This window comes from Lepisma saccharinum, chromosome 6 (genome assembly GCF_977018435.1).
Source record: "Lepisma saccharinum chromosome 6, izLepSacc3.1, whole genome shotgun sequence".
In the NCBI taxonomy this organism is placed as follows: Eukaryota; Metazoa; Arthropoda; class Insecta; order Zygentoma; family Lepismatidae; genus Lepisma; species Lepisma saccharinum.
Genome location: NC_139234.1, coordinates 4,954,845 through 4,969,792, shown reverse-complemented (window position 1 = coordinate 4,969,792; position 14,948 = coordinate 4,954,845). Strand labels below are relative to the sequence as shown.

Sequence of the window (14,948 nt, the reverse complement as noted above, 5' to 3'; positions counted from 1 at the left end):
ACCTAATCACCACAGATTATTTACTACACCCAAAAAGCTACCAGCCAATGGGAATGCTTGCAACAGTCGTAGCAGCAATCACTACCTAGCGAGAAACACATTGACAGGTCCAGGATGGAGGACGCCAAACAAATCGCTCAGGATGTGAATTGCAAAAGCGACAGAAAATGAAGCGGCAGAACGGCCAACCCTTCCTATACATGCTATATTCAATATTCAGTCACATATTTCGCAGGTTGTTTCCTGAGGGAGAGATCTCCCATTTTGTTTATAACTGAAGTAGGGCATAACACGAGTAAACACTCTGTTTCTGAGTGTAGAAACACTGATTTTACGGTCAATGTTTTCAGTACTGAAATAAGTTCGTACAAGCCAGCATGCTCAACTCAGAAAACTGAAAAACACGTGGAACTTTCATGCTGACATAGGGTCCTGTTTTCAGTACTGAAATAAGGTTTATATCAGCCAGCCGCCTCCACTGAGGAAACTAAACATGTCAAAAAGTCAATGTTCCTTTTAAATTGCTCTTTATGTTAAGATAACCTAATCGGGACTGGACTTCCAGTTTAGAATGGGTATCCGAACCAGTACGCCTCCTCCGGGGCACCGTGATTACAAGGGAACCGCGTTTTCACTACACCATGTGGCAACACATGAAAATCTCAGACTGATTTCTTAGTCTTGTAATAGGGTACTGAAATAAGGTTCATGTCGGTCACAACATAAATAGCTATGTAAATCATTCCTGACTGGTAATTTGGCGGCTGTTGTGAAGTGCCGTTTCCTTGACTTCCACTGTTGCTGGCTGGTTCAGTTCTGCACTTGTTGCTTGAGTCGATCTTGTGCTGTATTTATGGTCCGTACAAGAACAGAATGCCTCGTTGTGAGAAAGATGTTACTAGGTGGTGGCTCATCTGAGCGTCTGGCCAACTCTCCTCATCCCAGGGTTGGCGTGTTTCTTTGTGCTCCTTTGTCGACTTCCTGGGGGATGACGTCCTCCAGTGGTTCGAGCTCCAGGTCCTCCTGGATTTGCAGGTTACTGGTGCATCTGCCGTGACAGCCGATGATTCTCGCTGCTACGCTAAAACGGCGTATGATATTTCTGGTCCTGCCATGGTCTTGTACATCCTGATTCGGGTCTCCAGGACTAGTCCTGGAGTTGTCCCTTCTTTCTGAAGCTCCTCAATGTTTAAAAGTTAGACATGGTTGCGTCAGACCAAGATACAGGATTGTGTCAGCATAAAATATAGTTGATGTCGTCTCGTTCTTTTGAAGAAGATGGCTGCATTCTTCAGTATTTACTCTCTATTGCTTGAGCAGGTTTCAACTTCTTTCTACCAGCAACATAAACTCTACCATACGTAGAGTAAAACGGCAAGCATTGCCATTTTCAGTAATGAAATAAGAATCAAGTAGCACTTTGGTAATGATAAATTCCTGAAACTGATAGTTTTTCTTTGGTTACAGAAAGAGTTTTGGAAAACTGTGTTTACAAGTACACGCTATGTATTGATAATATATTATTGCAATTTTACAGAGAGATGAGAAGATTGAATGGAATTGATAAGTGGAATTCAAAAGCAGAGCAACTTCTGCCACCTGTTGTAGGCAATGTAAACTATACACCAAGTTTTCTTTTCTTCCAGGGAGGGGACCCCAGAAGACTCATTCCAAAGAGACCGGGGGCAGGAGAGCGAGGAGGTGAAGACCCTCCTGAAGAGAATGGTCGAGTTGCAGGAGCAGCAATACAACCTGGACCAGAAGCGTTTCAAAGCCCAGGAGAGACTACTCGAGTCCATGACCAAAGTCTTCAACACCATGAACGAGTATCTTCTCCAGTGCATAGCCAGGAACGCCGATCCCATGTCGAATCTATCCTCGAGGAACCAGCCACAGCCCGAACAGGGAGCGGACGGGAAGAACAGCTCGGAAGGATGCTCCTCGTCTATGAGGCAGGAGGACGACATGCCAGGGACTTAAAAGAGTGGGTTTCGAACCTGTGTAGCTGCTCAACCGATTTCTTAAGTGTGCCGCTTAAGGCAGCCACTACTTAGCACCGTAGAGTGGGGTGTATAAATATAACCAAGTAAATTGTCCATCATTATGTTCATTCGCTTTTGTTTCAGTGTGATGTTCAACAAGACACCTACGAATCAATTTACATCCTATATGTCCGAATCAGTATAATTGAGTTTCTTATTAAAGAAAAAAAGGTTTGAAATAGCAATAATATAGTTTTACGTACCCAAACATTTGTTAACTTAGTCGATAAACAAATGTTGTTCACCAAAACCAAATAATTTTGGTCATCGTGCACATTTTTTTTTTGAGTTACCTACAAATTACCAACTTTAGAAAACCACCAAAATTTTTGCTTTTGGTTACCAAAACGTTTAACGAAACGCGTTTGGTTATTTCAAAGAAACCAGTTTTTTTTGTATAAAAACACGTAGCATGTAAGAGAAAAATGAATGAAAATAGTCAATCACAATTTGGCTGGTAATACTTATGCATCTCACTTTTACATTTACATTTGAAGTAATCAGAATAACTTTTGTATTCCAAACAACAGATGGCAGAATTTGACCTGCTTTTGTCTTTTGTTTGTAAGTTTCAGTATACTGACCTCTCTAAACCATCTCACTGTGTTTATAAGCTCAATTTAATTGTTTAAATTTTGAGTATACTAGGTTTACTCATAAGATATCTCCAGACAGAATCGGGTATATACAATGTTCTTCTACACAATAACAAAATGGACACAATTTCATACGGTAGCGAGTTTATCATGTAGAAGCTAATGCAGAAGTTACACTCGCATGAGCAACTTCAAATTGTTCAAACGTGTGAATGGTGTTTCACATTAACTTAATCAAATAAAGTTTTAAAGATTATTGACAACTTAAACCCCTGAACATGAAGAATAACACAGTCTCGTCAAGAGACGGTTTTCCTGTCGATATCCAGTCTCGTTCTCACAATCGCATTTATAGCGTCGATTGGTGGTTCATATGATTCAAATGGTGTACCCTGCCTGTGGATACTTAATAAATCTAATAACAATTCTCACAGCTTTTATGGCATTTGTGGACAGGATTTTTTAAAAGTGATATAATCAGTAGCGTCACAATTACCTGGCTCTTTGTAGTCCAGAACACAACACACACGCACACAGAAACATACGTGCCGCAGTACAGCACTCGACAAAATGTCACATAGTTGGTCTTTGTGCCCTCTATGCGCTGTGGAAGTGTGTCGTTATTGTATGGCGGTCTGTATGTTTATGTGTGTATGTTGGAGGCGGATGGGGGTGGGGGTTGTATAGGAGGCTATAGGTACAATATGCAAAATTTATGCATTTAGATGGATCTGTATGTTGGTATTATACATCGCGTTTGAATGTAGAGCAGAGAAAATGGAAGCGGTGTTTTCCGAAATACTACATGTTCCAGTTCTGTCTTCCCAAGTTATCATTGTAGACCAGAGAACATAAAGGAAATAAGACCGTTCAATTCCCGTTTATCCTATATATAGAAGCTTAACACATGTTCGCTAGTGCCATCTGTGGCTAAGCGCGAAACTATTTCCATCTAGAGGGCAGTACGCTTCTTTTGACTGGCGTTCTCGTGAGGAACTACAAAGTAAGACTTATCATGTTTTATGTATGGAGTGTTGTATTTTCCTGTGAAATATTAGCAGGCACTTCTATGTACGACAAAAGTTTGTTCTTTCCCCACTTTTCAGCATCGACAACCTCTGTGAGTCAAAACCTTCTACATATATGTCAAATGGATTATATTTTTGCTTCCATGACCGTGCATTTGCATCTTAGGGATTCCTCTGTACATTAGTGCTTCTCTCTCTCTCTCTCTCTCTCTCTCTCTCTCTCTCTCTCTCTCTCTCCTCGCTCTGTGTGTGTGTGTGCGCGCGTGTGTGTTGTCTACAACAATTGCACACTATGGTTCGATAGTGCAGAATGACAATTGCTTCTTAGTCATGCGGTTGGAAACACTGCTACTTTTACCCATGGAATGCCTTTAATTCAAAGCTAATTGTTGCGGCAAGAAGAGCTGCCTCACGGCCACGACCGTTGAAATCCAAGCTCACGAATTGCAGAAATACAATTCCAACACCTACTATTTCGAAATTTCTAACTCGTGAAAACATGCTTCTCACATTCTTTCGTGTAGGAAACTTTTGTTCAGTACATGTACGTCTTATCTTTCAGAAGCCCATAATTTGGTTTTATTTTCTCTTCTTATAACCACACGCTATAGGCGTATTAAAAATAGGTATTCATTCCATCATCGAGGGAAAGGTGCCTACGACAGAGACATCTGTTGGGTTGCTGCTCAACTACTAGAAACAAACTTATGACACTCCCTGATGCAATTGGACTGTCTTACTCATTGTTATAGATTACCTTTGACTTCCATTGCCTCGTGTATATTCTAATCAGTTAACATTTAAAGACAAACTTAAGGAAATGCTAATGACTAATGTTCGACTTGTTGCTTTAACATTTTTTATACCTGTTAAATAAAGTAAATGAACAATGCCTAGTCAGCAGTTTTTCATGTGATATTAATTACTGAATTTATTATGCTGGGTTTTTCGTATGTAAATATGTATGAGAGAAATAAAAAAAATGTCTTTTGCATATACTTGCTTACTTTTATAGCTGAAAAATTTTAGTGCAGTATACAATATATCGCCGACGGCGTGGGCAAGGGTGTTGCTTTGTGAGTATCCCTTCATCAATTTCATCTGATCATCTTCATCGTCGACATTAACCTAATGAGGCAGAATGGCCACGGTAGATATGTAAAATGCTATATGTCGTCCTCTCTAATTTTGGCTAGTTTGTGTTATTGCATACTGACCTAAAATGAGTACCAAACTGTTTGTCTCGTCCATACCTTTCCTTTGATATATTACACGACTATATTTGGATGAGTTTGAAGTTTGACATTTTAGGGTCAAAATATGACCTTGAAATGACCTTTAATGGCATCCACCCTAGTTTTTCTGTCAGATCCATGACTGATTGATTTAGCATGGATGCCTGTTATTAAAAAAAAAACTTTTACCATCATGGAATGTTAAGCTTTTTGGCTTCTTGGCTGGTCTACTAATAAGGGTATTATACAGTATTTATTCAGTGTCTGCCTAAGACAGAGACATCTCTAGACCAGTGGCGACAATTAGGTTCCAAAATCGGGGGGCAAAGTGTCAAAACTGGGGGGGGGGGGCAAAGAGTATATTCCCCTTTGCAGATAAAGATAAGGTTTAGCATAGAGTGGGGGCAACTGCCCGCCTTGCACCCCTAATCACCGCCACTGCTCTAGACTTACTCCTGAACTATTAGATACCTATGTACAGTGGGATCTATGAGTATTACAAAGCAAATTGTCCATCACCAAATTTACTTTCTTTATTTTACGCAATGAGAGCTTCAAGAATTAGAACAAAACGCCAAATAGGCTACTGGCAACCTCTGCATCAGTATAAGTAAAAATTATTTACTTAAAAACTAACAGGATGCAACAGAGAACTTAATGAAAGTAGTCATGGACACTTTGCCGAGCAATACTTATGGTTCCCACTGTACAATGCTCTCTCTGAGGTAATTGAGATGTCTTAATTCCTTTATCCTTAATAATGTTCTGCTTGAAGATGACATTTTCTCTATTCATTAAGGTTAATCGAAACGATGAATATGATTATACGGAATGATGATAAGTTGAAATTGAAGTACTTTAAGGGTCATTCAGCCACAGGTTGGATTTAGAAGGGCCTTCCACCCAGTGATGTGCGTCTACGCGTAAACAACGATAGTTTACATTCTACACGTAGACTACTTTATACACGTAGATTATGTAATCTATGTAAACAACATGGCGAAAGGTGATAACTTAGCAAAGGGCGCCGTGGAATTAAAAGAAAATTATACTAAGTATCAGTTGCTGATGTGTGAGCAGAACTTTTCATACTCTTTCTTCCAAATTCGAACAATTTCCCACGTAGGAAGAAACCTAATATAGGAAATATTCTAGTGTTTTATGGGAAAGACCACTCTTGCCTCACGACTGCCATCTGTTGTTTCTTTTGCATACTATTTATCTTCCTCCATAGTTGATGATAGAAGAGAAGATAAATTTTGTTGTAAATAGGATTCATTTCGTTAGGAACCAGTATAGTTGAAAATTTCACTTTCCTTTCATGAAACCCTTGAAAATTAATTTTAATGCACTTTAGATTGTCTACGTAGTCTATGCAAACTACAACCCAATGTAATCTACGCGTAGATTACGTGTAGACAACGCATGTAGACGTAAAATTATAGTCTGCGGCACATCACTGCTACGACCCGGTGTCTGCATTGGGTTGCTTTGCAAAGGAACACAATAGGCTCATTCCACAGAATTTGAAACCAAGGTGCCAATTTTTTTTTCCATTGAATTATGGTGGCAAACAGTTTGATCTCTTTAAAAATATGTGATCTTTCTGGTAGTCAACTTTATTTTAGCTCCAGAAGTTCAGATGTTGGCATACATTACAAATATTGTGTAGCTGTTCAGAAATCGTGTAGTGAAATATGGTCCGGTTCCTGATACCCTATTCCATCTATTCTGCACTTCAAGTGTTAATTATATATGCATTTTTCATTTTGGATATACGAGTATACTTTGTAACAATACACCATTACAAAACTTTGGGTGTATTATGGGTGTTCTGGGTATGAGATATTAGTGTAGAGGTTTTCAGATGTCACAAACAAGACCGTCCACAGGTTTTTCTCCTCTTGATACTACATGGTTCAAATGTAAATCTCCAAATATTGTGTGCAAAAAGCAATCATGGAAGGTTTTCAAAATATACAAAAAATAATAATTAAAATTGTAATCAATATTACAATTTATGGTGGTGATGTATGTGACAGTGGTCAGGTTTGTGATCTGAAGCAGGTATGTAACACTGTCATTATGCAGATATTAATGACTAGAATAGTGTATTTTATTTTCTATTTAACAGTGGACCTGACAATAGTGAATACAGAGTATTGGCAGGTATTAGTGATAGTGTTTTATACAGTTTGGACATTGTATATACATTGTATATTGTATATACTCTTCCAGATGAGATGACTATGGAAAGATGGCATTAGATTGATTTCATTCAGTGAATTGTTGCTCGAAGTCCACTTTATGCACATGCAAACTAATCGGGACTGGATCTACAGTTTAAAGTGGAATCCGAACCACTATGCAATGCGCCTCCAATGGGTATCGAACCCGAAAGCATTTCAAAGCAGATCGCATTATAAAACATGTTCAAAAATACTACCTTACAGTGCACATGCTTTGCTCAAAGCAGAGAATTCTGATGTAAGTTTTCTCCTTAAAAATACACCTAGTGACGAATAGAAAATAATTCAAGTTGCAGCCTTCCAATCTGACATACAAAGAGGCAATACTGTTGATCTTGCTATGAATTTCATGTGACTGACAATCTGAAGTACAATCAGTGCTTTGGAGTACACAGTGTGTGACCATATTCACTGCTGCTTTTTTTTAAGACAAGCAAAAAACACAGTACTATCTTATTCACACAAAAGATAAATCAACAAAGCAGTCCATGTCTGTCTTCATTTTGAAACTCATTGAGGTTCTCAGGTTTCAAGTTAATAAACCCAAACTGGTAATCTGGAGTGATGGACTATTGAGTGGATTTAGAAACAAGTTCATTTCGTACCTTGTCTACATGATATCCAGATCACAAGAACGATTTTTGGGTTTTGAATGAAAGTATTCAGCATCTTCCCGTTGGAAAGGAGTTGTTGGTGGTATTTGTGGCAGTGCAAGTCTCGAGTGTATGAAGGAGTCATGACACAACGAGCTGCAGTAACTGCAAAAGTAGTTCCAAATGTGAATATAATTTCAGTGATGTAAAAAGTTATATATTAAATCCACATTGAGTGGAATCTCAGTAAAGAAGCTCCAGGAATTAAGAAGGAATATGCCCTCAGATATCCTGTTCCAGGAATCATGTTGGTCCATTTAACAGTGAAGTCATTGAACGCCCTGATACAAGAGATGTGTTACTGTGAGGCAGTGCCGGATCTACAAGCCGCAAAACCCCGCAGTGCGGGGGAGCGGAGACAAGTATTGACATAGTAGAGAGTTCGCGTATGTAAAAAATAAAGTAGTTACTCAGGGGTACAGAAACGAATACAATATATGCAGGTAAAGTTCCCTGTGCATTTAGCACCGTGCCATGAAAGCACATTTAGGAAACGTGTGGGCCATCTTGGAGGTGATGTGATCAGCACCACGCTGCGGCCGCCTTTACCCCCCATCCCCGATACCATTTAATTTGAGGCTGGGTGGGCCCTAGAACCGCTTTATGCGGGGACAAAGCCGGAAAAAATCCGATCTTAGATCAATCACCCCAGATTTCCTGCATGGCAGTCAGACTAGAATCAAATCAGGCTAGAATTTCACGAGAAATGCTGGAGTAAAGGTTCCTTTAATCAGAAAAACGTTACGACTGCGTCATTGTAACAAATGTACCTATCATTTTCCAGGTGTGAGAAAACAGTGAACTATCACATAACCAAACCCCTTCCCATTTAAAAAAATTGAGTTGGGTAGGTGAGTGTTGGTGAAGGTAGAGAGGGGGGCCAAGGCTTGTAGATCCGGCACTGCTGTGAGGATAAAGAGTCATGCTGTGATCGTCAAAGTGATGCACTGGTATTGCATCTTCAGTCATCATCTGCTACAAAATGAATTTCAAATATTTAGCCTGGTGCTTTCCTGCTGTAAAAAGATTTAGAAAGGAAATGTGGAAACGTGTGTTGCACACAAGTGTCTACAGTGAAAAAAACTGATATTAGTGTAGTATTCTTTAAGAAACAGTCTGAACGTAACTTCATAGATATCAAATGATGTTGGCACCATATAACTGAATGATATAGTAATTCACAGATTGCCTAATTATCGTGGAAATATGGTATTTTCATTCTCAGTTAAATAAAATAATATGAAGGGTTTGCCAGGTACATGACTGGCACAGTTTTGCTACATTAAGAAAACTCTAAATAGAAATCTGTTAATTCTGCTAAGTGATATTTATTTGTTAGTCCTTTAGTAATTTGTAAAAAATTTCAGAATACATATTGTTTTGCATAGTTCACAGAATTTTGAAGAAGAAATGTATGTGAAATGTAACTTATATTTGTCACATACATGATCACACTAAAAAAGCAATTGAAACAATCAAACCTTCAATGTAATCTATTGTCTGATATTATTTACTGTTAACAACATTCTAATTTATGCGATAAAATAGGCTTCATCCCAATACTTCATTTGTGAGCCAGATTGGCATTATTTGTGCCGGTATGGGAAGGTATGTTTGTCACATACGTGACTGTGGAATGAGCCAAATACGGAAATATATACCGTATATTTGAGGTGTGGTAAAACCCCATTTAGCCTAAAAGTTAAAACTGAACTTCTATACAGGGGGCACTGGCGTAGCCAGGCATGGGCTCAATGGGCTAAGGCCCTTTCCGAAATTGTGTCACATTACACTGTCCAGAAACAAAAATAGTCGCTCTTTAGATTTTTGGGTGCGATTTTTTTAAAAAAACGTTCGTTGGTTCTTGTTTTCATGTTAAGCTAGGAAATATAACTGAAAACCCTTGCAAATGTTGTATTATATGGCCTATACGTAGAGGATCTTAATTTTCATAATGCAAATTTAGTATTATTTTCTTACATGATTCGTATGTACTGTTTGAAGCGAATTTTAACACATTTTGCGCATATGCTGTGAGAAACGGCGCTAAAATTGTAAACTTTGTGTTATGCGTTGAGTAATATTCTGCAAAAGTAGTATTTTTTTATATTTATATAAAAAATTACAATAGCTTTATTTTCCCCTAACAATTTTGAAACACTACCTTTTTTCAATTGATGTTTGTGCCTCTACCGACCAAAAAAATCTCACTGCGTCCCTGATACGGAAGGAACTCACCATGATGATCCTCCCGGACCTCCACATATTACAATCCAGGCCGAGAGTCTATCCCGGAACCTTCATGAGTCGCGCACTAGCCACAGGGGCGGGTTCCTTTCCCGGTCTGGTCTCGGAACCAACCCTTATCCGTGGAAGCAGATTTTGGAGGGAGAGAGGAGGAGGGATGCGGAGAAGTTGGTTCCGTGAGGGAGAAGAACGTGAGTCACAAGATGCCACCCCCTCCCCACCCAGCCCAAGACATCTCTTCAAAATCAATACTGTGATAAAGATTTCTCTTCCTGAAACGACCAACTCCACCAGGAGGAAGCCTGGCGTGTTCCAAAACTTCACTTCTCGGTGTGGGCACGGGAAAAGAAAAACTCATTTATGTGTCCGATTTATTTATTTCTTAAGGTGATATCGTACCCTTCTGAAGATATGAGCATTTTCCTCGTCAAGCCTGCGTAAGCTTACGGAGCAAATTTGGTCACGTTTAACTCGAGAACCAGCCGGCAGAAAATTAACAAATTTTACCTGAGCACTAACAAAGCACCTTTCTAGAGAACTGTTGTTTAATATTTTCGAAAATATTAACCCGATTATTTGCTGCATGTGTTCCTGTCGTCCCCTAACGTCTCCATTTATTTGCAGCTTTCACAACTCACGTATTTAACGATTTGTTTGATGTACTCCAGCCTGGGCCTTCCACTCTTCTATTCTTCGTTCACTTACTGTTTTCTTTATGCTTTTGTTGTCTTAGGATATGGCCTACGCCAGCATCATGCTACATGTGACCTCGAAAAATATGGCAACTGCATGTTTCCAAGTGATTTAAACATGCGACACTAGCGCCACTGTTCTCTACAAATATGGAGGTACCATCCTGCATCTGATAGGATGATGATTTCCACGGGCTTTTCTTGCTGTGTGCCGGTCTCATAGCATTTCGTTTGTTACTCTGTCCCCATTTGATCCTCACCATCCTCCTGCAGCATCACATTTCGAAGGCATGCAGTCTTCTCCTTTCAGCTTCAGCCAATGTCCATGCTTCACATCTCCAGACAAATGCTTTTCGGAACTGCTTCTTATAGCCAAGTCTATGTTCCTATAGAAGGTTATAGTATCTTCTCGTAAAAGCTCTTCTATTTCCTGAATCTTCCATCATTCGTTAGTGTTCTCCAAATATAGCAATTCTACTTCATCGAATGTATCCTACCCTACGATTTTTTTCCTCTCTCTTTCTCTCGGGGGCTGATGTTTACTGCTGAATGTCATTATCTGTGTTCTTCACACTTATTTTCATTTTGTAACCACTCTCAAGGACTTATGAGTGCTATGTCATAGTATGCAAATCAGAGAGAACAAATTTCCTTTGAATTTAACTGAAACATTTAATTTCTCTTTCATTTTTGGTAGGAAAATGGATCGAAATAATAAATGTGGATTTTTTCCCCAAGAAAAGTAAGTGGAAAGGATTTTGGCTCACCATAAACTTGTGTATGCAGCAATTCAAAAACCACATGAGATTTTCAGTCACCCTAAAGTTTTGTATTTTGATATTTAACATCTATTTTCTGTATTTAATTGCGACGGCGAGGACTAATCTTAAGTGAATCTTTACAGAAGATTCTGACATTTACAGACAGGGATAAATGAAATTCACATTTCCTGTCAAAGTATCACATCTACTGACAACACTGTACTCGTCTATGCATTTATGTGTGTGTGTTTTTTTTTTCGGGGGAGGTGCGCATATGCGATGCTTTAAAGATTTACTCATAATCAGTTGCACCCAAAGTGGCGAGGTCACAGCACGACACTGCGAGGTTCTACCTCCACATCACTTCATGTGCCTTCAAAGCATGTTGGAATGCTTTCTTTACTTTCATATATCTATATTGTGTGTCGCCGTAAACACCCACAAACTTTCTCAGATCCGAATTTGAGGAACAAGGTAGGTACTACAGTAAACTCTCGTTAACACGAATCCCAAGGCACCGAAAAATCAAGAGTTCGTGTTAAAAAAAAATCGTGCTAACCGAGGACTCAAATTTTATTGTTGCAATACAGTTCTTTCTACAATGCGTATTATGTATGTCATCATAGAAAACACTACTACAGTAATTAACTTTTAAAAAAAGTACTCACAGATCATTTTCTGTTGCAAAACAGTTCTGTATGTGTTGTGATGACACACATTTCCAGAATGCGGCGTGCATAAAGCACACTCCAACTTGGGGTTTCCGTCTTCTACGTTTTAAATCATAGAAAAACACAACTGAATTTTTTGGTTAAATACGTATAAGCTCATTGTTGACGCGATGATCGGGATCGTCGAGCAATTGCACCCAAGTTTTAATATTGATGTTACTCGTACTGGCTATGGTTAAAAGAATAGAAAAACACATTTCAACACATTGTTGATCTGAATCTGTTGGTTACAATACTGTATAAGTTGATTGTTGAAAAGATGATAGAGATTGTTGAGCGATTTCCTACATAGTTAGGAGAGGAACGGCAGAGAAACAACAGAAAAAAAATTGTGGAAACCTTGAAAGTTCGTGTTAAATAAGATCTAATGACGCAACGGACTAAAAAGCAGTTCGTAATTCGTGTTAACCGAAATTCGCCTTAACCGATAAAACTTTCTATAAGATACAATACATCCCTGCCGGGACCAACATTTTGTTCATGTTAACCGAGTGTTCTTCTTAAGCGAGTTTGTGTTAACGAGAGTTTACTGTATTACTTTAGAAGTAGTTTAGAGTAACTTTTGATTCTTTCTGCAGGCTCCAAAATTGAGCAAGAGTCTTTAATATTGTCCCGCAAAATGTATCAAGGGGTTACACTATTAAAATGCTGTTGGATTAAAAGAATCTAAATAACAAAATAGGTTACTTACTTTGTCCGCAACAAAGCATGCGCCATCTTGGATCCAGGAAAGGACAAAAAAAAAGGATCTGCTCATTACCTCACAGGATTATTTTTCCGGTGGATTCTTCTATTTTCAAACCAGCAGCGTCTGGAAAAGTGAAATGAGAAGCTTATGTAAATGAAATAAGAGTGTGCTGGAGTTGGATGGAAAATATTATGCATTCCAGTAAAAGGAAACAGTATTTGGTGGCTATTGATGGTTGCTAGATGGAAATGAATATGTAACAAGAACATGTATAGTTGCTTGCAACAACTATGAATTAAAAAAGGAAAAATCTACAATGTGTAATGATGTAATCATTACATGATCCTTTTCATTCTATATGTTTAATTAATTAATTTAATTGGATCGGTTGGGTTTTAGTGGCATGTGTTTTGGTAATGTTGTGTATGTCTATGTATTCCTGTACGTATGTATTCTTGGCCGTTGGGGTAGGTAGGTGTGTCGCTGGACAGCCGACCAGCGGAAAGTTCCCAGCAACGGTTAGGTGATTAGCGGGGCCTATATAAAGGAAGGCAAGGGAGCAGTCGCCCTCAGATGTTTTGGTGCAATACGGCGAGGTAAAGAGGTGTCTTTTTCTATGGGACGAAAGGTAGAATTTTCTTGATACTACGAATAGGCGGGAACTCTAACTTTCTTTCTTTCTTTTAATACACACACTTGATCTTTTCCATATTAATACAATAGTACATCTCATGTGGGAAACCGGGTACACATGTACACATACCTTCAGCCACCTTTTTTGGTACTGAAGGGTTGTTTTTTTTGCTCGTGAAGCCATTGGCTACGCTAGTATACACACTCTCTTCGGGAAGAGATGACAGGGCACACTGAAATGTGGATTTTTGCGAATAACGGCCAAGATTTAATTTATGTAAATAAGATATGAATAAACCTGCACATATCAAAAGGGAAATGGGCGTTATCTATTGATACGAAGAAACTATTGCCAATAGTTATATCCACAGAACTTCAGACACTGTATGTTTTGAACATAGGGACAAGGTTATAAAATGTATGGGTGTGTAAGTTGAAGGCGAGAGCAGAGAATCACTTAAAAGCACAATTTATACCTATACAAATGTAAGCAGTATACATATACATGAAGAATCTTGTGAGTATTGAAGTTTTGTTTATTTAATGTCAGCTTCCACATCATGAGGCTAATCGCGACGATGAGGATGAATGATAGACAGAAAAAACAAGAAAATGCTTGTTGAAGTCCAATCTATGTTCAGACATGTTAATCGGGGCTGAACATACAGTTTAAAGTGGAAATCGAACCACTAAACGATATGTCTTCACCTGAGATGGAACCCACGGTACCTTGAATGTGAAGGGACAACGTTATCCACTACTCTATCGGGGTAAACTCTTGGCAGTTCCTTTGTGCTTGCACCTTCACTAATTCCACAATCTCCATTCATCCTCATTGCGATCAATTTTAAAGAGATAAAAAACGACTTCAAATAATATTTTCTGTCAGGAAATACAATTCATACATAAATTTATGTACGTGACATTATACTGTCACGTGTTTAATACATTGAAAAACACATGTAATCCGAAACAGAAAGCAACCATATACTAGCGCCAAAGTACTAAACTCACGAGCGGACATTCTTAGCAACTTGGGAGATATATGTTAACAGCAGGACGTCTGACTTCCACGTACCGGCTTCGATTCCCGGGATGGATGATCTAAGGACGGAATTTTTTCGGCCTTGCCCCTGCATAAAAGCGGCTCTGGGGCTCTCCCAGCCTCAAATCAATGGGTAGCTGGGGGCAACCCTGGTGGGTAAAGGTGGCCGGTGGTGGGTGCTGATCACATCACCTCCGAAACGGCCGAGATCGAGAACGTGTGGGGCCCTACACCCGCAACCAGTGTTGCCACAATGTGTAAGCACAATTTCCCTTTGCAAGGGGTAAAATTTCCCTTTTTCGACCATTTTTTCCTTTCATCTAAAGAATTAATAATAATAATAATAAT

General features: G+C 39.0%; 1 protein-coding gene and 1 long non-coding RNA gene across 3 annotated transcripts in view; one reads left to right on the top strand and one right to left on the bottom strand.

The window, feature by feature from the left end:
• LOC145989198 (uncharacterized) overlaps positions 1-2,257 on the top strand; it is a 36,955-nt gene extending 34,698 nt beyond the window's left edge. The window contains exon 4 of the mRNA XM_083124500.1: positions 1,647-2,257. Coding sequence (XP_082980626.1) covers positions 1,647-1,980 — 334 coding nt within the window. The 3' untranslated portion in view covers positions 1,981-2,257. The remainder of the gene's footprint in view (positions 1-1,646) is intronic.
• Positions 1-14,948, bottom strand: part of LOC145989200 (uncharacterized) — a 383,184-nt gene that overhangs the window by 239,089 nt on the left and 129,147 nt on the right. For both annotated transcript variants that reach the window (XR_014441812.1, XR_014441813.1), the window contains one exon: positions 12,926-13,045. This is a non-coding gene — a long non-coding RNA (uncharacterized LOC145989200). The remainder of the gene's footprint in view (positions 1-12,925; positions 13,046-14,948) is intronic.